The 27,450-nt window shown below is 38.7% G+C and overlaps 1 protein-coding gene across 1 annotated transcript in view; it reads left to right on the top strand.

Moving 5' to 3' along the window:
- Window positions 1–27,450, top strand: part of ITGA1 (integrin subunit alpha 1) — a 165,929-nt gene that overhangs the window by 81,106 nt on the left and 57,373 nt on the right. Inside the window, exons 7-8 of the mRNA XM_045815312.2 lie at window positions 12,908–13,056; window positions 16,384–16,534. Coding sequence (XP_045671268.2) covers window positions 12,908–13,056; window positions 16,384–16,534 — 300 coding nt within the window. The remainder of the gene's footprint in view (window positions 1–12,907; window positions 13,057–16,383; window positions 16,535–27,450) is intronic.

Below are 27,450 nucleotides of genomic sequence, written 5' to 3'. Positions count from 1 at the left end.
CTGGTTGTAACATAATTTAAATAAGTTTGGATTGTTTTGGCTTTTGTTTTTGTTTTTGTTTTCAATTAAAGCACCCAATTCTCCCCTAAAATTGGCAGAATTTGCTTCTGGAATTTTCCCTCCCAATTACTTATTCTCCGCCAGACAGGGTGGCGTGTGCCTGTAGTCCCAGCTACTCGGAAGGCTGAGGCAGGAGGATTGCTTGACCCGAGGCATTCTGGGCTGTAGTGCACTATGCCGATCGAGGTGCGTGCCAAGTTTGGCATCAATGTGGCAACCTCTCGGGAACGGGGAACCACCAGGTTGCCTAAGAAGCAGTGAACCGTCCCAGGTCAGAAATGGAGCAGGTCAATTACTTATCCTCCCTGCCTTCATTCCTGAAAGGGGAAGATATAAAAATAAATGGTGAGAGAGACTACAGATAAAAAGCTAAAAGCTGGATGGTGAATTCTTAGACTCCTCATCCGCCTCAAGGGTATAAAGGAATTAAGCATGGAGTTGAGGGGATTTGTGAAGATGTCTCTGTAAAAAGAGCCTAGTGAGCAAGACTTCCATGGAATCATACAATGAGTTTGATGTGTCCACTAAAGTTGGGACACATAGCTGACTAGTGCCTGACCCCTGCCTGAAATACCTAACGGGTGAGATAGGAGCCGACTCGCTCCTGACAGGTAATCAGATGAGAGGTTGCTGCAGACGAACTGACCTGCAGGCCCAATGTCTGTCAGTACAAAGAATATGTGTGTTTATGAGTCATCGTGGAATTGGGCTAGGTCCTATCCATAGGCTCTCCTGGAGGTGAACAGAGGCTTCTGCACAGAAAAGCAGAAGACATCCCTGATGTCTTGGGACTGCAGTAGTGAAATGTATTCACTCAGACAAGGATGTAAGTAAAGGGAAGTCTGCAGAGAACCCACAAGAAGGCTGTTAACACCTGGTAAGCACCTGATCCATCTCAGGATAGCGCCAGTCAAGTAAGAATTCCTGTACCCTTTATTCGTCTCCCCTACCCCTGTCCCTGGAGAGCTCAAAAGCTGCAGTTAAGGATCTAAGGGAAGATGAGTAAAGAGACAACCAGTCATGTCCCTTTCTCAATGACATGTTTCTCACCCCCTATAAGCCCTAGTAAGGGGAGGAGAGAAAATTTAACTATAAATCAACTTCAATATTTTGTCTTCTTGAGTTTGTTTTAATTTAGGTTGAACCATATGGAATTGTTGCTATTTGATCATTTTTTTACCTACAAATACAGCAACTTCATGTGATACAACCTAAATTAAAATACACTTGACCCTAGAACAATATGAAGGTTAGGGTCACTGACTCCCTGCATAGTTAAAAATCTGCATATAACATTTGACTCCATGAGAACTTAACTGCTAATAGCCCACTGTTGACTGGAAGTCCTACCAATAACGTAAGCAATGGATGAACACATATTGTGTATGTTATACATATTACATACCATATTCTTAAAATAAAATAAGCTAGAAAAAAGAAAATGTAATTAAGAAAATCATAGGGAAGAGAAAACACATTTACAGCACTACACTGTATTTACCAAAAAAAAAATGTCATGTATCAGTGGACCCACACAGTTCAAATCTGTGTTGCTTAAGGGTCAAATTGTATAGGTCTTTTTTTTTTTTAACAGATATTTTAAAACAAAGAATAAGATGTTTATCTTTCTATCTGGGGAGAATGGAAGAACTTCACCCTAAATAAGTTTTGAAGGGATCCTGTGCCGAAAAAATTCACATTCTGACTATACCTCATGAGTTCTTGTTTATTAAATTGATTACAGTCATACACTTAGTACAACAGGTAAAGATGAAATATGATAGTCTAGTCTCTATCATACAAATCTATGATAGATTTGTCATTTAGTGATCGCATGTATTGAAAGGTAGTTGCAAAGATGTGAAAGTAATTATCAACACAACGAAGAAAAAAAGAAAGGAAGGAAGGGAGGAAGGAAGGAAGACAAATAAAAAAGCTTTTATTAAGAAGTGCACTTGTTGTCATGAGCACAGAATGATGTGTGGAAATGTTGAATCGCACCATACTGTGCACCTGAAACTAACACTGTATGATAACTAAATGGAATTAAAATTAAAAACTTTAAAAAATAAAGTATCCATATGACAATTAGTATACCTTAGGAGACTCAAAACAATGACAAAAAGATCAACTCCAAATAGTTACTCAAAATTTCTTCCATATTTCTGTGTGGTCCTGGGAATTAAGACTTTTGCAAACATAGTGAAGGAAATTTTGTAAACCAATTTTTTGCCCAAGACAGAGGAAAGGCTATAAAATTGCCTTTTAAAAAAACACCTATAAAAACAAACCTGAAACACTCTTGAGTTTGCCATAAAAGATATGATGGTATAAACATTATGGAGGTCTTATTGATCCTCAATACCTAAACATAACATTGCTTTTAATAATAAATGAGAATGATACAAATATGCCAAATACGAGTGCATTACCCTAAATAAAACCAGTAAATTGTGAGGCTTGATATAAAAGTGAAATATACTAATGGAACAATGTCTAGATCGTTGCTATCAAGAATGTAGCATAACATTAAACCAGGCAAAATGAAAAAGAGAAATTAATTGAATTTTAGGAATATTATTTATCTTTCTTTTTACTGCACATTTTATGGCCATTTCCCTAGAAGCCTTAAATATGAGGCCTGATTCATTGTTTTGAAGTCTGAAAAGAAGCCTGACTGCGCCTTGCAGCCGTATCCTTGTCAATCAGGCTATAGTTTCTGACAGTGGTACTGTGAATGAGGTGAATCTTCTCCATCACTAACCACCAGGTCTCCATTTTCCCCTACCTCCATCCATAACTCACTTGAGTTATCTTTCCAAGATAACATAGCATTTCCCTGGATAAAAAATCTCCTAACTTTGCCTACTGAATCATATCCAAGCTCTCCAGTGGGCTATATGGCATCTGTTACCTGGCACTAGTCATTCCCACTGCTCCCTGCCTCCTTGGTGCCTTTTTGCCTCCCTTGATGCTCTGCAGCCACTCCTTCCCTGGCCTTCCCTGAACACATTGTCAGTGTTCACAGGCGTCACCCTGCCCAGAGTGCCCTACTCCACCCCAGGCCCTAGGTGCTAGGTAAACATCGTAGACTCAGTTCCAATGTCACTTGCTCTGTCACTTTCCATGATCTTTCCACCCCTGCTTCCCATAAACAATTCTTTCTCCTCCCATGTTCCTGTACCTTGTGCTCACCCTTCACTTATTGGTCTCATCAGTTGGTAGCACTACTTTTTGCCTCATGTGTCTGTCTCTCCTGGCAGACTGTGAATTCCACTTTGACAACATTGTGCTTTAATCATTTTATTTATGGAATACAATTTAGAGTTTTATGTGTTGCCAAGCACATAGGAGATAAATCATTTGGGTTGGAAAAATGTCGTTGCTGGGATTTTTCTCCTTGTGTTAAAAATCACCGTTGTAATGACCTCCTTCTCTCATTCCACTTCATGAAGTCATCGAACTAGAAGTACTTGTTTGTGGGGACTCCTTCCAGACACCCCTTTACATTAGATTTCAGGCTTTTCTCTGCACGTGTTCCATCCCCAGCCCCATTCACCTCTCATCCTGATTTCTGCCATGGTCTTCTCTCTCCTCAGAACTTTACTTTTACTCTTCTACCCTTGCATTTTTGAACTTGGATGAGTTTCATTGCATCAGCATCCAAGAGGGCAGCTAAAGACACCCTTTTCCTAGGACTTATATCTGTCATCTATCAATTTTATGTTTCTGAGGACTCACTTCATCTCCTCAGGAACGAGTCTCATTTATGTCTCTTTCCATAGTGACAAGGGGTTAAGCCTGGTTTCACCAACATAGCCTCAGAATGGCCCATGCTGACGGTTCACTTGGACTGCAACCTGTATTATTACCACATTGTACTCTGACTTAATTACGTTAGAAGCACATTATAGGGCAGGGCTTTTGTACCATAGTTTGGTAAAAGGAAGTATGAAATTGGCCAGACACAAAGCCTGAGCTCTTTTCATGTTAAGCAATTGTGCATCTTACACAGAAAACGTCATTCTTTTACCCTATCATTATTCTCCTAAAGAAGCCATTGAGTTGATAATGTTTATTATTGAATGAAAGCCCAGAAACTTAGTTCATGCTAGAAATTAAAATTTAGGCACTGCTGTTATAACATTGACTTAACAATACAAAGTAATAATACAACTCTAAATGAGAAAATAATGCCATTCCTTCATAGCTCTCTGACTTAATACACTTAATAGCTATTTTACACACTTCTCTTTCTTTTTTTTTTTAAGATTTTATTTATTTAGTTGACAGAGACAGCCAGTGAGAGAGGGAACACAAGCAGGGGGAGTGGGAGAGGAAGAAGCAGGCTCATAGCAGAGGAGCCTGATGTGGGGCTCGATCCCATAACGCTGGAATCACACCCTGAGCTGAAGGCAGACGCTTAACGACTGTGCCACCCAGGCGCCCCTACACACTTCTCTTTCTTAAACTTCTTTGTCATTTTGTTGTGACTTGAAGTTTCATGAGAGATAAATCAGAAGTTATATTTCGCACATTCACTTTCGTCCTCTTTCTTCTCTACCCCCCAAAAGAAATGTAGCTGCTTAGATAATTAAGTCATTGTAATTTGTCAGATATATATGAAGTATCTTACTGATCAAATATTATGCTAGGTGTCATGGACAGTTTAAAAATTAAAAAAAAAAAACTGAAACTTTGTCCCTTAAACCAAAAGACTTCCAACTTAGAAATGAGATAAAATCTTGTATTTGGGTAACTGCAGTACATGATATTGTATCATGAACATAACAAAGGTGAATGAGGCAGAACAATTAATTGATCTTTACAAGTAGGTAACTCAGTATTGTAAAGAAATGTTTTCCAAACTATGTTGCTTGAGGTGTTGAATATGTTTCTCCCAAAAAATATTCCCGTAAATAAAAATAAAATATACCAGGTATTATTTCCAATTCATGATTCACAATTCATGTTTTCATATTAGAGATTCTGAAAGCACTTTCACTCTTTTCCAGGATTTATTTATTTACTATTTTAGGGAGGAGGGGAGGGGCAGAGGGAGAGAGAGAATCTCAAGCAGAGTCCCAGCTAAGCATGGAGCCCAATGCAGGGCTCAGTCTCACAACCGTGAGATCAGGCACCCTAACGAAAACCAAGAGTCAGTCACCCAACTGACTGAGCCACCCAGGCCCCCCTCTGAGAACACTTTCAAAAGAATTTGCTTATGAGTCAGAGTAGAGCGACTGGGGGACTGGGGGCAGGAGTAAGAGAAAGCCTTGGCCTTTTGCATTTGAAATTTGTGGCTTGTTGTTGTTGTTGTTGTTATTGTTATTAATATAAATAGCAGAGGTAGAAAGAGAGGCAGACAAAAGAGATAAAGGCAGAGTGACAGAGAGGATAGGATGTACAAGGGGGTCCTACTGTAAAGAAACTTGTTAACTTTCTTTTTTTTTTTTTTTTTTTTTTTAAAGATTTTATTTATTTATTCGACAGAGATAGAGACAGCCAGCGAGAGAGGGAACACAAGTAGGGGGAGTGGGAGAGGAAGAAGCAGGCTCACAGCAAAGGAGCCTGATGTGGGGCTCGATCCCATAACGCTAGAATCACGCCCTGAGCTGAAGGCAGACGCTTAACCGCTGTGCCACCCAGGCGCCCCGAAACTTGTTAACTTTCTGTTACTCATTGTTTTTCAAGATTAGTTGACCATGGAACTCTTTAAAAAGTTACCTAGTAACATACAAAAAGATGCTAGTGCTCGCTAGGAGGGGGGGAAGGGAATATTAGTTCGTGGCCTAGCTGAAGAAGGATTATAAATCTCATGTTTAAATGGAGGGTGTGAATCAGTGTTACAAACCTCTGGTTCATGTAACAGATTCCTCAGCCCGTGGTGTGTCTGATTTATGGTCGAGCCTGAATCTTAGTTCTCTTTGGCCTTAGATTATAATTATATACCTATATTTTTTGTTCTACTTAATCAGGAAGTTCAAACTGTACCTCCCCAGGAAGAAAAGGCTTCCCTTCCAGGTGTCTCTGAGAGGCAACTGTTCTACTTGTGATTCATCCCATCCTTATCAGTGTCGTACTATCTTCCTGTACTCTTTTACTGATGTCATAAGCTACTCTATTTCCGTTTTCTCTTAAAGCCCACATCGAACCTATTGCTTCTTTTAGCTGCCAGCCCTGCTTGCTTATTTCCATTCAGCAAACATGCCTAGAATCTTCCTCATCAGTGTTCTACTTAACTTCTACCCTCTGGTTCTTGTATCATTCCAACAACTGAAGCAACTGACTGCTTCAAGTCAAATATGATTATTGGCTGTTTTTATTTTTCTCAATTCCTAGAATAATTTCAATTCCTCATCATTTTTGACATAGTAGCTCCAGGCAACTTTGCTTTCTCCTATTCTACATTCATAACCCATTGTCTGTTCTTTACCTGGGTATCTCACTCAGGAGACTACATCTTCTTCCCTCCATGAGGCCTTTCAATGTGAGACAGTAAATATGCTTATGTTTCTCTCCTCCAGCCTCCTTACAACGTGTATTCATCACTTGGTTCAATTTTTATCTTGTTATTTAATCATCCCCTTTATTTGATTCTGTCACATATGCATATATACACATGTGCTAGTATGAATCTATTTTACCAGCCTTAAATCATACACTAAGCTGGGACTGAAACTGTTTTTATTCACTGAGTCTCATCAATACTCAGCAAAGCACTACTTATGTTTGTTTTCTGACTTAGCCATTTTCCTGTGATGAAAATCAGTAAATGGCACCCTTTTTATGGGGAATACACAGCAGACCATATTCTGCCTGGTTCCTAAGGAAATAGGCAGCCCAGTATCAGTCAGGGACATACACTGTGTCATTTCCCTGAGATTTGAGTTTCCACTGCCCAGTCTTCTCATTTCCCACACTTCGTGTTGTTTCTCTTTTTCTGCTTATCATTAGTTCCCTGGTATCTCAATTTTCTACTTGCTTATGTGAAATGTTACAGTCATCTAGTAAGAATGTATGCGGGTCAACTGTAAGCAAAGCAAAGCAGTGGCATGGAATAAGAGAATACAAAAAGCTGTGACATAGTCCATGCTCTTTACTCCTCCTTGCCCTCTAGAACATATAATGTAGTTGGGGAGATAAAGCACGCATACAAAGCAGTTGAGAAGAATGCTGTACTCACAGGAACAAAACAGACAAGATTGCCTCAGGGCTTGGAGAAGAGGAAAATGGGTAGGAGCTAGATTGGTGACAAGGTGGGGAAAGTTTTGCAGAGAAAGTGAAACTTGAATTGGATCTCCCAGAATAGGTGGTAAAATTTTAGTTTTCTTGGAGGGATGAGAAAGGGTAGGGACAGCACTTGGACTGGGGAATCCTAAAGTTGAGGGAGAACAAAGAAGGTGCAGTCAGGCTGTTGAGTGACTGCAGGTCAGGGAAAGAAAACTGAATTTTACCCTACAGGTCTCGTATTTCAAGGAGCACCTTGAAGTTTTATCTGTTTTCTGTATTAAGTAGAATAAAAATTCTCTTTTAAAGTGTATTTCAAAGTCATTGATGTAGTAGGCAATGGAGAGTTATTAGAGATTTTTGAACAAGGAAGTTTTGTGATAAAAGCAGAATTTTAAGACAGTTAATCTTCCATGAATATGTAGAAGGAGCTGAGGAGAATGGAAACACAAGGGAGAGCAAGAGTGGAGAGACTAACAATTGCCACAGTCCAGGTTCAACGCAGTGAGGTCTGGCCTGGGCCAATGAAGAAATTTAGAAACAGGGATAATAGCTGACATGGAAAGAGGTAGAATTTATGCCAATTAAAGAAGGCTGCTTTGTGCCATAATATTTGACATTTGCAACATACTTTACATATCTTATAAAACCTTCTATGAACTATTGAATTATCTGGACACCAGGAATAGCAGAAAAATTTTAGCCCCTTGGTAAGTCAGAAATCAGTGCTTTATATCTTCTCTCTCCCTTCCTTAGGTCTGGTTTCCCAGACACAAACCCTGAGAAAATGAGCCAAGTGACAGTGATTTACTAAGGGAGTGCTTTTAAAAGAAAATAGTAAGAGATTTGGGGAGCAAAACATTGGCAACTGAGGACAACCAAGGGTGTGATTTCAGATGAAATCAAGACCTCAGGCTGATCTGGAAGGGGACCTCCAAGTTGAGTCAAGGGACTGGTCTTTCACTGCCTGGACTCAGACATTGCCTATGGAGCAGGGCAAGGGGTGAGGAGGGAGAAGATTTCCAGGCACTTCTGGCTGTTTGAGCTTCTGGGACAAAGCAGCTCTAGCATTCCAAGTGCCATCAGTCATTTGAAGAGACTCTCAGGTGGAGTTGTTAGAAGCAAAGTATAAAGAAAGGGTGAGCCAACAGGCAGTTATAAGTTCTCTAAAGAATAAACACGGAATTGAGATATATGCTAAGTAGGTAGAGAAAGAGAAAGAGAAGATATAAAGCACTGATTTTTTTTTTATTATGTTAGTCACCTTACAGTACATCCCTGGTTTTTGATGTAAAGTTCGATGATTCATTGGTTGCGTATAACACCCAGTGCACCATGCAATATGTGCCCTCCTTACTACCCATCACCAGCCTATCCCATTCCCCCACCCCTCTCCCCTCTGAAGCCCTCAGTTTGTTTCTCAGAGTCCATAGTCTCTCATGCTTCATTCCCCCTTCTGATTACCCCCCCTTTCTTTATCCCTTTCTTCCCCTACCGATCTTCCTAGTTCTTATGTTCCATAGATGAGAGAAATCATATGATAATTGTCTTTCTCTGCTTGACTTATTTCACTTAGCATTATCTTCCCCAGTGCCGCCCATGTTGCAGCAAATGTTGAGAACTCATTCTTTCTGATAGCTGAGTAATATTCCATTGTATATATGGACCACAACTTCTTAATCCAGTCATCTGTTGAAGGGCATCTCGGTTCCTTCCACGATTTAGCTATTGTGGACAATGCTGCTATGAACATTGGGGTGCATATGGCCCTTCTCTTCACAATGTCTGTATCTTTGGGGTAAATACCCAGTAGTACAATGGCTGGGTCATAGGGTAGCTCAATTTTTAACTTTTTAAGGGACCTCCACACTGTTTTCCAGAGTGGCTGTACCAACTTGCATTCCCACCAACAATGTAGGAGGGATCCCCTTTCTCCACATCCTCTCCAGCAATTCAAATCAGTGTATATCAAATGGCAAATATTATGGCACAAAGCAGCCTTCTTTAATTGGCATAAACTCTGCCTCTTTTCGTATGACCTCCTCCCTGTGTATCAGTGTGATACACTCTTTTTCCTGAGCATTAATAGCTTATGACTAGAATTCTGTTGAGCTCAATAAATGGAAGCAAAGTGCATGCATTAATGCAAAGGAGTAGGACTGTTGGGCACTGTTATGTGCAACCACATTAGAGATTCATGGCCATGACTTTAAAGTGAGACCGGTCTACAAGGTGTGTGATTTCTGTCTAGAAACATTTAGTGTCACAGAAGCACACAAAGAAAAGGAGATATTTGGACTTAACCGGAGTTGGAAGTTAGCCAAGTGAGTTAATGGAGGGGAAAAAAGGTTAAAGGAATTAAAGTTTCCAAGTAAATGATTGTGGTGATGGACCATGGAATCTAGGCTAAGTTAAAAAAAAAAAAAGTAAGATCTCTGAATTAATTGGAAGTCTTGATATGGTGAAGGAATTGATGAATTTAGATATGCTAGGTAAATGAGATGAAGTTAATGTTCAGATGGAAGAACAGTTGCAATTGAGATGGAGGTACTGCAATTTTTCCAGTTGAGAAGGTCAAGGATAAGACCTTGAGAGTGGACAATATAGGTGAGCTGCAGGAAAAAATTACTGAAGATGAGGAAGTCAAAGAAATAAAAGACTAGGCTGTTCAATAGATTATCCAAATGAGAGATTAGGGTGTTCAGTAGATTCACCCAAGTAGTAAAATGTCAAAGAATAATGACAGGAATGACAGTTTTCAGAGTTCTCTGGTCTCCTGCTTAATCAAATAAAAAAAAAAAGGGAAATAAAAACAAAGCAACTCTGTAAGATGTCCTGAATGGGTGAGCAATTAACTTCCACAGTAGCATTTATTCATTTTGATACACAAAAATAAGCACGATGATTATCTAAGTAGCAAAATCATTTTACCTTTATTTACACTGAATATTTATATATGCAAAGACAATGTCAAACCTTCATGGTTTCCCTTAATAATTATTCAGTTTCTCCCTGGATTATTAACTAGAAGCTGTAAAGGTCATTGGGAAAATATTTTTAAATCTTTGTGGAGAGTAATAGAGAACTATCCATAATATTTAATTATAATTCAAGGAAATAACCTGGATTGGAGTTATGGGTATATCCTCATTCATTTTATTATTTTTTGCATAATTAGTTGGTTGTAGCCTACTTTATTTACAAAGGGACTTCTGGTCATCTTTATTCCAATTTTAAGACCACATAATCATGGAACAGATGGTGACAGATATTCAGTGAAAGATATGTTCATAGAAGAGCAGGACTATCCTGGACATGAATTGAGCAGATTGCATGTTCACTCAGCCTATTATGTACCTTATCTTACACTTGAATATGCTCTCTGATTATCTCTTATTTTTCCTATACCCAACTAAGCAACTCTAAGGAAGAATTAATATGTTCTATTTCCATTTTAAAAATATGATTGTTTGTTTGCTTTGCTTTATTATATTCTCCAGCACATCTAAATTAGGTAGCTAGCTCATTAAATTCATCAAGTAGCAATGAAATGGTAACAGCATTTAGTAAAAACTAGCAGGATGAGGTGACAGAGAATGAGGGGACTTTAGGGAGGTGCATTTTTGTAGAGAGGAAGTAGAGTGATGAAAAAGCCCTGGATAAGGGATTCACATCTTAGACTAGACCCTTTTCTGCCCCTTCACCATGAGCAGTATTTTAAACTTAAATTCCTCATTTATAAAATATGGTACTAATTTCTGTTACTATAATCTGAATAAATTAGGAAAAACGTTTTTAAAAAGCATTAAAAATATAGGATACTACTCTTATTTAAGTATGGTGGCATAATTGCTCCAAGATGTCTAATGTACTCTAGAAGGTAGCTCGAAGATGATAAAGATTATTTTAAATTGGAAGGTTCTCTTATTGATTTCTGAAAATGTCAGAGTATATTTCTGGTTTCCAAGAAGACACAACTGTGGAAATGTATCTATAAATCAGACATGTAATTAAGCCTGAAGATTTCTGACAACAGTGACATCTGCAAGGGAGGCTGGAAGGTAGATGCTGATCCCCTCTGCCACTTAGAAATAGGATCAGACTTGGAAATAGGATGGGTCTGAAGCAAGCACCAGACGCAACTATATCAATGGACAATACACAATTGCCTGGGAAAGAAGGTAGCCTTGTCTCAAATGGCTTCCCTGACCCAAGAAATGTAGTGCTCTGAATTTCTACATTAAAAAGACATTCCTTTGGGTATAGAATTCTCTGAATCACGAGTTTTGGGGAGAGAAAGTTAAACAAAAAGTTATCTCCAGTCACGTTCTTGATGTAGATTAGTCTATTGGTTCACATCAATATTTAAAGAAAGGTATAGAAAAAGGATAAGAAAAATGGGCAGAGGGGAGAAATATGGAAGAAGGGAAATCAAATCTGGGGACACTTTACCCTCTATATCATTTTACTCCATGGTGCCTCTGCAGTTAACTGCCCACATTATCGAGTCTATGCAAAAGACAGAGTGAAAGAAGGGAGGCAGAAAGAAAGGGAAGACAGAGAACATGAAAAGGGAGAGAAGGGCTGATGTGAGAGAAATGAAGCTGTGCCTGAGCTAAATAAAGCCTGAAGCACGTATGTGCCTTCCCCAGATACATGCCCCGCTTATTACTCATCCAGCCTCATCTTGTTTCACTTCCCCTCGCAGCCTGGTCCAGGCTCACTGACTTCCTTTCGGTTCTCAGGATGTCCCTGCTTTTTGCTCATCTCATCTTCTTTACATACAGATTCCCCTTGTGTGGACCCCATCCCCCGACTCAGCCTCCATCCAGGACAGGTCTCCACCCTCCTTGCACCTTTAAGGCTTAACTAGAATATCACTTCTTTTTTTTTTTTTAAGATTTTATTTTTTCATTTGAGAGAGAGAGAGACAGCCAGCGAGAAAGGGAACACAAGCAGGGGGAGTGGGAGAGGAAGAAGCAGGCTCCCAGCGGAGGAGCCCGATGTGGGGCTCGATCCCAGAATGCTGGAATCACGCCCTGAGCCGAAGGCAGACACTCAAGGACTGAACCACACAGGTGCCCCTGAATATCACTTCTAAAAGGCTTTCCCTGAGCCTCTTTTAAAGCAGGCCTTAGGTTCTACTTGCTAAACAGCTTTTCCATTACAGACCTCTCCACAGTTGAACATGCATTGGAATGATCATGTGTTGAATTTCTCTCATTCTCTCTCTCTCTCTCTCTCTCTCTCTCTCTCTCTCTCTCTCTCGTTTAGAAGCTCTGTGAAGGCAGAGAGCATGTCAGTGTGTAGCACCTTCTACCCCCCAAGGCCTGCCAGAGTCATTCAGTAGTCATTCAGAAACTATTGAAGAGATAAACCAATTGTTTAAGAAGTTTAATAACAGCACTATCATTCTTGTTCTTTGGGCTGTGAATATCCACAAGTGGCAATGGTTATTGCTATCTAACTAGAAGGATTTGTATACTGATGAATTTTTAAACTCATCTGAAAGACAAAAATGTATATCTGATCTACAGTTTAAACTTTAGTTTAAACTAAAGAAAATTGAAAATAGAGCATTGCTAGATGGATAACTCACAGTGGCTTGGTATTTCAGGTTGGAATTGTACAGTATGGAGAAAATGTAACCCATGAGTTCAACCTCAATAAGTACTCATCAACAGAAGAGGTACTTGTTGCAGCAAATAAAATAATCCAGAGAGGTGGCCGCCAGACTATGACAGCCCTTGGAATAGACACAGCCAGGTATGTGGATTAAAAATAAACCAAAGTAAAAGACTATGCAAAAAATAACTGCTCACAATCAAGCCCTTTGGAGTGTTGATTGAACACTTACCTTGGCAATATTTAAAGTCATCTTTTTAAAAAATAAGATCCCACTGATTAAGTAATTGTTATAGGATCAAGTTTTTCTACAATATAGTTTCCCCACCCTTCATATCTTTCCTCTTATTCCAAAGGTTGAAATGATGGAAAACCAGTCACAAAAAGTACTGTAGTCTGCTGCATCATGGGTACTAACACATAATATTAGTGAATATCTTTTCTCTTTGTTCTTTGTTTACAGCTTCTAGGAATCTCATTTTAAGAAAAAGAATTAATATTCATCCACTTTTGCTAAATATAAATTTATATCCTAGTATGTCCATAATTTTACAGTACCTGACTTGGGGTTATTGAAGCTCTCAAGTAAGGGTTCTTAAGAGGTCAAATTCAATATTACTGTATTTGAAATCATTTTCAGTGCAAAGATTAAAAGAAGTTGTAAGAACATCATTGTGCACTGTTTCTTTCTTCCTTTCTCCAAATTTCCTCTAATTTACATCCCTTCCTTCCTCCTACACCTCCATGGAGAGTACATAAGCCACTCTGGTTGAACTTCATTCTATGAGAAGCTACAGAACTGTCCTTTGATTACAATGTGAAACATTTTTTCTTTATTTTTCCCAACTGCATTCAACTCTTCTCTTGCTATTTTCTTCCTGAGTTTAAAGCTAATAAGTTTCTGAACAAAAACTAAACAATACCGAAATCACAGGAAATCTAATAAATTGTTTGACTAATATTAAGGATCCTTCTGTTAAGTGTCTTCAACTTCTGGACTCTCAACTGATTTTAAAGAGCTAATTAGCCATGCTCTCATTTCACCTGCCTACTAAGGTCAGTATTTTAAGGGGGTTAAAATAGTTATTATGGATATTCCAAAGAATGGGTTCGATATTCAAAAATTTTAAAATTTCATGTGCAGCATTGGACTCGTTAGTGTTAGAGAAGCATGTGGTTCTAGTTATATAGGGCTCAAGAGAAAATAACCACAAACAGATGGGGTAATTTTACATTTACCTGCCTGTAGGATCACCAATTTTTGTGCACAAAGAGTGCACATGTTGAGGTGTACTGAATGCACCCTCTTAAATAATTGACTAAATGTGACTGCACATTCAAAGTAAATCAAAGTGTTCTTTGAAAGCTCTGAGCCTGTAGGGAGCTGTGTATTTTCCAAAGGCAACCACTTAAGAATGGATATTCATCTCTGAAAACTAACTGAAGAAATATTCTGGCTGCTTTGCTCCTGCATAAATACACTCTAAATACCATGACCCTATATGGTTTTTGCCTACATGTTTTACAAACGGTCTAGCTGTAGGACACACAGTTTATTGAGTTTTGTATATAAATACAACTCCATAATGGTATTACTAAGTATCCTTCTTGTACATTGGTTTTTCACGTTGAAGCATATTTTTAATTGTTCTTTATTCCTTTTAGGCAAGGCCAGTTGCAAACAATATTTTTAATTTGCTAGAATCCTTTCCTTCTATTTTCATTGGATGGTAGTATTTGGGGGTAAAGGGCAATTTGCTGAAGATATTTGAAACAGAAAGAGTGTACTCAGGAGTTCTGCCAGTGGCTACTCTTACATTACATAAAACCAACCCCTGTTTAGATCTACCAGATTTTCTTTAAGAAATGTATTTTAATCATCTCCATTAGTTGAGTTTCATTCAGTAATGGCCTAGATCTTCAAGAGAATTAGGAAGTTTTGGTGATCCTCTAAGGAGTTAGGACTGCAAAAAGGATCGAATCTTATATGATATCCATGTCTGAACTTCATTTAAAGACAGGTCTTTAACATCTGTTTTCACCTTTGTTTGTGCATATAAAGAAGTCAGAAAATCTATCTGTACAGTGTAGAGGGCAGAGAACACAAGTGGCCAACTTTTTTAAAATAGCTTCTTTATTTTGAAAATTATAAGAAAAATAAAAAATATAAAAAATAGTACAACAAAATCCAGTGTACTCACCAAACAAATCAACAATTGTTAACATCTTCTCATATTGACATTCAGCCCTTTTAAAGGAAAATAACCAGAGATAAAATCTCTTTGCCCACATCACCAGGATCTTTTAGCCCACTCACAAGATACCTACTATTGTGTATATTGACTATGTATTTACAGTAAAACTAATGTGTATTGTGCAAACCCTTTGGAAGGTAGTTTAAGAGAAATGTTTTTTTGGCATATCCCAAACAGCAGCTGTTTGTCCTCATGACCAAAGAAAAATATTGAAATGGACAATTCAATATGATGATTGCTGCATTTTATACCAAGATCTAAAAAATAGATCTTTCATTGTTTCATTCCTAAGTAAAATGTAGTTGACTCCAGAAAGGAAAATGAGTGAGTGAAAGAAAATAATAGAGGGGAAATATGCCTCCGTGTGTGTGTGTGTGTGTGTGTGTGTGTGTGTGTGTAGAAGCACAAAACAACAAAAATTGATAATTTCTCCTCTCTTCCATCTCTTTCCATAAATGCTTTTTGAGTTAAATAAAAAATGTCTTTCTTTGCAGTTAGGTTATAGCATTTTCCTTTTCTCTCTGTGCCACTTTCCTCCATCCCATCCCCAGCAGCCTGTGTCCTTAAACCTGGTTCGGACCAAATCTTTCATAGGTGCCCTATCCGCTCTTGCCCCCCACAGCCCTGCTCTATCACTGACTCAGACCACAGCCATCTGCAGTCTTTTATTACTATGTCCAACTTTCTCCCCCATATCCAAGACCACTCTCAAGGATTCACAGCCACACAAAATTCTGTTTTCTCCCAGCTCCCCAGCTCAGAGGATTTCCATACTGTTCTATAAATGTCAGAGTAGATGTGGTGGAAGTGAGGACAAAGCCAAAGCTTCTGCCAAAAGCAGAAGAAAAGAGGAGTGTTTATAGAGAAAGGAGTGGCTGAGAAAGTATTTAAGATCTGACCTTCTCCAGATCTGATGTGTGCTCCAGTCACACCTTCCCTGAGAAGTTTCCAAAGATTGAAATACTGCTGCCCTTTGTATATGGGATATGTGAAGATTAGTAAAATGGTGACCTCTTCATCACCTGGGAGAAATCTAAAACTATTACAAATAATGATCATCATGCCTCCCAGCTTGAACAATGGTTGTGAATGTTGAACTTGGAGGGACAGCACTGTTCTAACTAGAGTTGTCAGTGTTTTTCTTTTGTTTATCACTTTGCCTAATCTTGGGATGGTGTTTTATTTGCTTCTCTTTCCTCTGTGATCACTTCAGGAAGGAGGCTTTCACTGAAGCCCGGGGTGCCCGAAGGGGAGTTAAAAAAGTCATGGTAATTGTGACTGATGGGGAATCCCATGACAACCATCGACTGAATAAGGTCATCCAAGACTGTGAGGATGAAAACATTCAGCGGTTTTCCATAGCTGTAAGTACATGGCTAGAGATGGCTTTCAAACTCTGGTGTGAAGACAAGAGATGTGTACATATCATGATTATTTTATGAAAGTTATACAAATAAGGTTGTAAAAGAGAAGCTTCTCCATTTGAAGGTAAACTCTGTGGGGACAGGATTGGGTCTTGCTCCCTTTGTATCCTAGGCAAGGAAGGACAAGAGAAAGAAAGACAGAAATAGGAAAGGAAAAAGAAGAGCAGAAAAGGAGGACAAAAGGACCCCCCAGCAGGCGGAAGAATGCTGGAAGGATGGAGGGAGGAATAGAGGAAGGGCAGAAAAGAGGGAGGGAAGGAAGGAGAAGGGGAAAGGTAGGAAGAAAAAAAAGAAGGGAGGAAAGAAAGGAGGAAATTGAGGATATGCTAGTAATAAATACGTTGCCAGGAGAATAGTCCAAGATGGTGGAGGAGTAGGGGACCTTATGATCCCAGGAATTCAGCTAGATAGCTATCAAATCATTCTAAACACCAACTAACTCAACCAGATATCTAAGAAAACAATAGCTGCAACTCTACAAATAGAAAGTGACCACTTTCTGCAAGAATGACAAAACGGAAAAACTCAACTCAAAAAAGAGAACAAGAGGCAGTACTGACTGCCAGGGAGCTAATCAGAATGGATATAAGTAAGATGTCAGAACTAGAGTTCAGAATAATGATTTCAAAGGTATTAGCAGGGCTTGAAAAAAGCATAGAAGACACTAGAGGATCCCTTTCTGGAGAAATAAAAAAACTAAAATCTAATCAAGTCAAAATAAAAAAGACTATTAAGGAGATGCAATCAAAAATGGAGGTTCTAACTGCTAAGATAAATGAGCAGAAGAGAGAATTAGTGATATAGAAGACAAACTGATGGAGAATAAAGAAGCTGAGAAAAAAGAGAGATAAACAACTACTGGATCACAAGGGGAGAATTTGAGAGATAAGTGATACCATAAAATGAAACAATATTAGAATAATTGGGATCCCAGAAGAAGAGGAAAGAGAGTCGGGAAGTGGGGGATGGAAGGCATATTGGAGCAAGTTATAGCAGAGAACTTCCCTACCCTGGGGAAGGAAACAGACATCCAAGTCCAGGAGATACAGAGAAGCCCCCTCAAAATCAATAAAAATAGGTCAACACCTCGACATATAATAGTGAAACTTGCAAATCTCAAAGACAAAGAGAATATCCTGATAGCACGGGGACAAGAGGTCTGTAACCTACAAGGGTAGTAACATTAGATTGATAGCAGACCTATCCACAAAGACCTGGCAGACCAGAAAGGACTGACATGATATATTCAGGTTGCTAAATGAGAAAAGTATGCAGCAAAGAATACTGTATCCAGCTAGGCTGTCATTCAAAATAGAAGGAGAGATAAAAAAAAAAACTTCCAGGACAAACAGAAACTAAAAGGATTTGTGATCACTAAACCAGCCCTGCAAGAAATATTAAAGGGGATCCTTTAAGCAAAGAGAGAGCCCAAAAGTAACATAGACCAGAAAGGAACAGAGACAATCTACAGAAACAGGGACTTTACAGATAATACAATGGCACTAAATTCATATCTTTCAATAATTACTCTGAATGTAAATGAGCTAAATGCCCAAATCAATAGACACAGAGTATCAAATTGGATAAAAAAAAAAAAAAAGACCCATCAATATGCTGTCTGGAAGAGACTCATTTTAGACCCAAAGACACCTCCAGACTGACAGTGAGGGAGTGGAAAACCATTTATCATGCTAATGGACATCCAAAGAAAGCTGGGGTGGCAATCCTTTTAGCAGACAAATTAGATTTTAAACCAAAGACTGTAATAAAAGGTGAGGAAGGACACTATATCATAATTAAAGGCTCTATCCAACAAGAAGATCTAACAGTTGTAAATATTTATGCCCCTAACACGGAACAGCCAATTATATAAACCAGTTAACAACAAGATTAAAGAAACACATCAATAATAATAATACAATATTAGTAGGGGACTTTAACACCCCCTCACTGCAATGTCAGATCATCTAAGCAGATCAACAAGGAAACAAGGGCTTTGAATGACACACTGGAGCAGATGGACTTTTCAGATATATTCAGAGCATTTCGTCCTAAAGCAATAGAATACACATTTTTTCTGAGTGAACATGGAACGTTCTCCAGAATAGATCACATACTGGGTCACAAATCAGGTCTCAAGTAGTACCAAAAGACTGGGATCATTCCCTGTATATTCTCAGACCACAATGCTTTGAAACTGGAACTCAATCACAAGAGGAAATTCGGAAAGAACTCAAATACAAGGAGGCTAAAGAGCATCCTACTAAAGAATGAATGGGTCAACCAGGAAACTAAAGAATTTTTTAAAATCATGGAAACAAATGAAAATGAAAACACAACTGTTCAGGACCCTTGGGGTCCAGCAAAGGCAGTCCCAAGAGGGAAGTATTTGGCAATACAGCCTTTCTCAAGAAACAAGAAAGGTCTCAAATACACAACCTAATCTTACACCTAAAGGAGCTAGAGGAAGAACAGCAAATAAAGCTTAAACCCAGAAGAAGAAGAAAATTAATAAAGATTAGAGCAGAAATCAATGAAATAGAAACCAAAAGAACAGTAGAAAGATCAGATCAACAAAACTAGGAGCTGGTTCTTTGAAAGAATTAATAAGACTGATAAACCCCTGGCCAGACTTATCAAAAAGAAAAGAGAAAGGACCCAAATAAATAAAATCATGAATGAAAGAGAAGAGATCACAACCAACACTGAAGAAATACAAACAATTATAAGAACATATTATGAGCAACTATATTCCAACAATTAGGCAATCTGGAAGGAATGGATGCATTCCTAGAGACATAAAAACTGCTGAAACTGAAACAGGAAGAAAGAGAAAACCTGAACAGACCCATAACCAGCAAGGATACAGAGGCAGTAATCCAAAGCTCCCAACAAACAAGAACCTAGAGCCAATGGCTTCCCAGGGGAATTCTACCAAATATTTAAAGAATTAATACCTATTCTTCTGAAGCTGTTTCAAAAAACAGAAATGGAAGGAAAACTTCCAAACTCTTTCTATGAGGCCAGCATTACCTTTATCCCCAAACCAGACAAAGACCCCACCAAAAAGGAGAATTACAGACCGATATTCCTGATCGACATCGATGACAAAATTCTCACCTAGATACTAGCCAATAGGATCCAACAGTACATTTAAAGGATTATTCACCATAACCAAGTAGGATTTATTCCTGGGCTGCAAGGTTGGTTCAACATCTGCAAATCAATCAACATGATTCACTATATTAATAAAAGAAAGGACAAGAACCATATGATCTTCTTCAATAGATGCAGAAAAAGCGTTTGACAAAGTACAGTGTCCTTTCTTGATTAAAACTTTTCACAGTGTAGGGATAGAGGAAACATGCCTCAATATCATAAAAGCCATATATGAAAAGCCAACAGCAGATATCATTCTCAATGAGGAAAAACTGAGGGCTTTTCCCCTAAGGTCAGGAACATGGCAGGGATGTCCACTCTGGCCACTGTTCTTCAACATAGTACTAGAAGTCCTAGCTTTAGCAATCAGACAACAAAAAGAAATAAAAGGCATCCAGATTGGCAAAGAAGTCAAACTCTCACTCTTCACAGATGACATGATATTCTAAGTGGAAAACCCAAGACTCCACCCCAGAATTTCTAGAAGTCATACGGGTATTCAGCAATTTGGCAGGATATAAAATCAATGCACAGAAATCAGTTGTATTTCTATACACTAACAATGAGACAGAAGAAAGAGATTAAGGAGTCCATCCCATTTACAATTGCACCAAAAACCATAAGATACCTAGAAATAAACCTAACCAAAGAGACAAAGGATCTGTACTCAGAAAACTATAGAACACTCATGAAAGAAATTGAGGAAGACACAAAGAAACAGAAAAACATTCCATGTCCATGGATTGAAAGAACTAATACTGTTAAAATGTCTATGCTACCCAGAGCAATCTACACATTCAGTGCAATCCCTATCAAAATGCCATCAACATTTTTCATGTAACTGGAACGCATAATCCTAAAACTTGTATGGAACCAGAAAAGACCCCAAATAGCCAGAGGAATGTTGAAAAAGAAAACCAAAGCTGGGGGCATCACAAAGCCGGACTTTCCATTTCCTCCCTACTTCATAGCCCCCAACTGTGCAGCCAAAGTGAAGCAGCCAACAGCTCTCAAATGTTTTCTGTAATTGCATTTAAGCTGGACAAGAAGGGAAAAAGGATCGAAGAAGAAATTTCATTTAGTTCCGAGGAAAAGCCTAACCTGCTATTGATGATGTAGAGGTTACTACATACAAAGTACTTTAGCTCTTTGTGAGCAAATTTGTATCAATATAAAAGCAATCCATTATTAATAACATTTGTCTCTCAAAATGCAAAAAAAAAAAAAAGAGAGAGACAGAGTGCTTTTTACCTCTTAATAGTGATTTTTTTTTCCTAAATCAACTTGTAATAGTTCCATGAACTGAGATGACTCAATTTCATGGTGCCACCCCACAGAGAGGGACATTTAGAGAAAGGAAGTAAAAATTCCACCTTTCAAATGGCAATATGGAAAATAATTTAAATTATCATACATATGGCTCTCTGTAACCTACAATTGTTTGTTTGTTGAGTCCTAGATACCTTTCTTTGTCCTTCGTAGCACCCCAAAGAGAGCAGGGCAACTTTTCTTTTCCCATTTTATGAATGAGAAAACCAAGAAACACCAGGTTTTATGACTGTAGGCCACATGACCAAGTCTCCAGAGGCCCCTTGACTGACCATATGTACCACTGCCCTGGGCTGTCCCCCCCCCCCCCCCCCGGCCCCAATCTCTCTTACTTGCTGCTGCAGATCTCTGAAGGTGCTGCAGGACTCTCCTAACCCATTTGCACTCTCTTCCGCAGCCTTCCAAAGAGCACCACAGTCCTCTCCAGCACTTGTACCAGAGCAGAAAGACCCAGCACAGGGACACTAAGTGTGTCACATAATGTCATAACCTTAAACAACAACAGACCCATGAACGTTTTCCATAAGTGAGAAGAAGGGGGAGGGTAGAGAAGAGTTTATTTTGGAGCTAGAAAGACCTTTGTTCAGTTCTGCCTTTGTGACAGTGGATAAAGTCACTTAATACTCCAAGCTTCAGCTTCTTTATCTATAAAGATAAAAGGTAAATATTGTTTCTCTCTCTTTCTCTCAGATGAAGAATCAATGAGATAATGACTGAAAACATCCAGTACAATGGCAGGCTAAGCAACCAATAAATATTATTCTTCTTAAGGATCTTTAACTAGAGGAGTTTACAACCATGAAATAATAAAATCATGGTGCTTTAGAGATAGAAGGAATCTTAGAGATAAACTGTGTTGCCCCCTTGCACAGAAACCTTCAGAGATTCCCCCATGGACTATCAACCTTATCTCAGCTTCACTAACAACTGTGTACAGCCTTCCTTTCACTCTCAATTCCATAGCATGTGCCCTCAGCCTAGGAGGAGGGAGTCTTCTTCATATAAATTGATTTTTTTAAATAAGTCAGAAAGCAAAAATTTCAGAACTATAAGAGTTTAGGCTAAATTGTTTTCCAACAAAATCTCTTTTATTTACTGTAAGAATCAGATATTACGCATAATGGTTTTTCAGCATTTCATCAGTGAGATTTCCTCCCTTCCTTTCAAAAGTATGATCAGTGAAAGACATTCCATCCCCTTGTAGGAAGGGAAGAAGAAGAGTGATTCATCCCTGATAAACTCCCAGAACACAAAATTGATTCACTGCCTCCCAGGGGCAAGGTGACTGTATTTATTTTATAAGCAAGATGACTTGCTTATAAACAAGGAAACTTCTGATTGCAACAATATTTTTTTTCTTTTCTATTTTTTATTTAAATTCTAGTTAGTTAACATACACTGCAATATTGGTTTCAGGAGTAGAATTCAGTGATTCATCACTTACATATAACACCCAGTGCTCATCACAAAGTGCCCTCCCTAATCCCCATCAGCCATCTAGCCCATCCCCCAGCCACCTCCCTCCATCATCCCTCAATTTGTTCTCTATCTTTAAAAGTCTCTTATGGTTTGTTTCCCTCCCACCCCCAGTATGTTCATCTGTTTTGTTTCTTAAATTCCACATATGAGTGAAATCATGTAGTATTTGTCTTTCTCTATCTGACTTATTTCACTTAGCATAATACTCTCTAGCTCCAACCACATTGTTGCCAATGGCAAGATTTCATTCTTTTCGATGGCTGAATAATATTCCTCTGTGTGTGTGTGTGTGTGTGTGTGTGTGTGTGTGTGTGTGTGTACCTCATCTTCTTTATCCATTCTGATAAAGGGTTATATCCAAAATCTATAAAGAACTTATCAAACTCAACATCCAAAACACAAATAATCCAGCTAAGAAATGGGCAGAAGACATGAATAGACACTTTTCTAAAGAAGACGTCCAGATGGCTAACAGACACACGAAAAAATGCTCAACATCAGGGAAATACAAAGTAAAACCATGATGAGATACCACCTCACACCTGTCAGAATGGCTAAAATTAACAACACAAGAAACAACAGTTGTTGGCAAGGATGAGGAGGAAGAAGAACCTCCTTGCACTGTTGGTGGGAATGCAAACTGGTGCAGCCACTCTGGAGAACAGTAGGGAGGTTCCTCAAAAAGTTAAAAATAGAACCACCCTATAATCCAGCAATTGCACTACTAGGTATTTACCCAAAGGATACATAAATACAGGCTCAAAGTGGTACATGCATCCTGTTGCTTATAGCAGCACTATCAATAATAGCCAAACTATGGAGAGAGCCCAAATGTCCAACAATATTCTTTTCTATTTGGGATACAGATGTGAAAAATTAACACACCTCATTATTTCGCTTTTCCCTTGTTGTTACTTCTATAAATTATCTTTTGGCAATTACTATCAATCCATTATTACCTCACCTTAGTATAATAGTTACTATAACTATATTGATCTCTTCTGTGGTTGAGAATAATTCCATAGGTCCAGACTTCACTTAGTGATACTGGCCACAGTTGGAGTCTATGGCTGGTCTTTTCAGTATGCAAAGCCAATGTATGCCCAGTTTGTCCCAGACAACTGAATATCAGAAGTGCTATCATTTATTCAGCTTCCCCCCCAGAGAATATAGTCTGGCTTTCCAGGTACCACTGTAGCAGGCAATGATCTGAGTAAACCATCAGCAGCATTAACAACCTTAAAAAAAAACTTCACTGGAAAACAGATACTGTACCTATCAATGAATGACTTCTTAATTTTAAGTGAAGCTTACATCACTTTTACAGGGTATCTGGCTACATATACAGTATTTCTTGTCCTTAAGTCACTATGTTTCCCTTGATTGGATCCCTACTTGATAATGCATACTTTGCCTCCCATCTGGTCAAAAAGGGTTCTCATAATTGCATTAATTTCCTAGAGAATCATAAAATTATGAGTTCCTTTCCCGCTTTAATCAATGAATTATTGTCAAATTGCTCTTCAAATTTTATAAATAATATATAGGAAAATTTCACTTCAGCAAGAATTGTTATCTTCCCAATTCATATCTCTTTTCCCCAGTGAAACGTGTATTTTTTAGTTTGTGTCAAACTAGGAAATAAAACAGTTATTTTATTTCCTCTCCTTGTGCATTCACACAGAAAGGTTTGAGGCATTTCTGAAGCTCCATTCATGCTTCACATGGATCAAATATACCTGGGGATCTGCCCCTATTGCCACCTGGGCTGTTCCTCCTACTCAGTTTTTTTTGGTTTTGTTTTTTTTTTTTTTTTTACTCACCATTTGATCCTGAACACTGCAAAGATATGTTTTGGGGAGACAATACCCAAAAATAATTGACTGTTGAAAATTTAAGCACTCTATGATAAAATGCAAACGTGACCCATTAAACTCTCAGATTTGGTGAGGGTCCTAAACTGGTATGTATTCTGCATGGTCTGCATTCTGTCACTTGAGGATACTAGACATTGCCAGCAGGAGCCCATTTTACATTCATATTCTAATCTTAGATAATAATGGCTGGGATTATAATGACTGTGAAATGTGTATCATTTACAGCATTCAAATGAAAATAAGAGAAGTTAGAAAAGTATCTTAGCATTTCATTCATTTGCACACAAAAGGCACTGTAGTACACGTAAATGAATTGTATACTTTACATTTGACACGTCTGCCTCAAGGGAACTTCAATTCTGAATGTCTACTTGAGGTAAATATTAACAGAATACCAAATGCTTGGGCTTGAAACATTTGTATAAGGTGAAACAGAAGTAATTTATAAGTGTTATTTTGTATTTCTTCTCATTCATAGAAAATAATGTTCTGTGGGGCGCCTGGGTGGCACAGCGGTTAAGCGTCTGCCTTCGGCTTAGGGCATGATCCCGGCGTTATGGGATCGAGCCCCACATCAGGCTCCTCCGCTGGGAGCCTGCTTCTTCCTCTCCCACTCCCCCTGCTGTGTTCCCTCTCTCGCTGGCTGTCTCTCTCTCTGTCAAATAAATAAATAAATCTTTAAAAAAAAAAAAAGAAAGAAAATAATGTTCTGCAAGCACCAGATCCTTGGGTGAAGGATCAAAATACATTTCTGTTTTCATTTTTCATTCTGTAATACAAAATAGTTCGAACTGGATCCAAATCATAGTACTTCCTGGGAATTTTTTCCTCTTATATTTTCTTCTTAAATATATGCTCTCATGTTCCATTTATGTTTTATTTTTATTATTTAAGTATGTCATTTGGGCATTTTCCCCATCGGACTTTATCCAGTTGTCTCTGTCTGTCACATGGAGCACTAAATGTCTGATAACATTTCCATCACAACTAAGAACTTCAACCATGCATGGTCCAAACATCTTTACAATTGTTATGCGTATTTTCAAATGCATCACTTTATAAGTAAAATGGAAGTTAACATGTCAATGTGATAGTGAATCTAGAATATGTTCAGTAGGGACTAAGGGGGAAAGACGGTGACTTTCCAGCCAAGGATGTCATATAACTTATAGGATAAATTCGGTAAAACAATGGGGACTCAGAGGGCCTCACATGATGTAGAATTTGTATGAATCTAAAAGAAATCCATGCATAGCAAAACTGCTGACAAAGGAGGAACCTCACAGTGTGTGGAAGAGTACTAGGTGTAGAGTGAGGTGTTGAGCAAGACCCCAGTGATCCTGAAACAGACACACGGGTATGGAAGCTCTGGAGGCTGGAGACTCTCTCCCGCCTTTTCCATGCTTTCTCTGGGACATGTGCATCTAGATGTGGGGAAATACGCAACTGTAAGAAGACCATCTTAATTGTTTTTAAGTACAAGAAAGAATTTGCTCAATGTAATAAGAACAAGTGACCCTTGGGTTTTCTCTCCCTTATCTGGACAATTCTCTACATTCATTTCCATTAATTCTCTTCCGCCATCAAGTAGCTGAAGTGGGAAAAGCACCAGTGGTCTCTGTTCAAATATACACCATTTCTGATGGTTGGCATTTGCTTTTCAGCCAAGAAGACAGGATCTGAGTTTTTGTGTTCTGGTGCAATTTTGCAAACTCCTGGTATGGACCTTCCTACCTAACTTTGGACAAGTAGTAGAGAGTTAGGTTCAAAAATCAAAAAGCTACCCAAATAGTGTACCAATTTCCTTAGAGCCAGCTCTAGTTTTCCTAAATTGCTCATTTTGTCAACGTAGCACAAAGTTTTTCCCAAACATTAGGGCCTTGTGCCTCATGAACACATTTTACAGGTAGACACGGAGCTAAAGAACAGACAAGGGCCTCAATGAAGACCTGTGTGTGCAGATATGCGGTATTGCTCAGGACTCCTCCTGGGTATTCCATGGGAATGGGGTGAGGGTGTGAGTCAAGCAAGGGAAAGGAACCAGGAATAAATCCCCCAGCACCTTCTCACTAGGAAAGAAAACTCCAGAGCTGCTTTCTGTATTGCTTGCCTGACTAGCTGGCACACAACTGTTGGGCTCACATAAACATTTAGTGCACATTTTAATGATTCAGTTACTAATCTAAACCCTCATACATTTTATGATACAAATAAACAAGTATGTGGCAGATCATAAATAACTACACCTAAAACAGTAATTTTAGCTTTTTTCTAACTGTAAGTGAAAAGCTGTACCCTTCTTAATAAAATATCCATTTTAAAATCTACCATTTTGAATCTGATATTTAAAAAATGCATGCAGATGCCTAGAACAGGCAGCTAAAGGAGAGTTGGGGGGGGTGCATGAGAGGAGTGCTCAGGGGAAAGAGGCAGGGATCTGTGGCCAGAAGACCCAATGAGGACCAGGACTGACTGGCACCTCCACTTGTGCCCACCCACTCATGTGTCCAGGATCAGCCCAGTCCACAGTGCTGAACTGCATTTGGGGACTATTGCAGGTCTGTGTTCCAATGGGATCTTGAAGGCACCCTAGAGTCTCAGTTTAATGATGCTAGACAAATCTATGTTTATGATCTAAAAATGGAAAATGAAGCTAGGAATTTCTAGTATCTTCATGGTCACTGGAGGTCATGATTTTTCTTGTCCCCAAGGAGTAGAATATTCTAAAAATCAAGCAGTAGCACAGAGCTCAAGATCTTACCTTTGTTTTATGGATTCCAGGAGCACAGAATTGAATTAATTGTGATCCTTGGTTCAGGAGACCTCATCATTTGTGAGAGCATGACCCACTTTATAGGTTTCTATGTTTATTATTGTACCTGTATACAAATTTTAAGTATGCAATATAAGCATCTATGGGCCCGACCACATTTACCACCTGGCGTCCTCCACCTGATCACCATCAGCCCAAATCCTATACTCATCTCTTGCTCTCCTTTTCTAATCTCTTGG

Source organism: Ursus americanus, chromosome 15 (assembly GCF_024610735.1).
Source record: "Ursus americanus isolate L20-20 chromosome 15, mUrsAme1.1.p, whole genome shotgun sequence".
NCBI lineage: Eukaryota > Metazoa > Chordata > Mammalia > Carnivora > Ursidae > Ursus > Ursus americanus.
The sequence above is the reverse complement of the archived record's forward strand: the minus strand, read 5'-3'. Positions and strand labels throughout refer to the sequence as shown.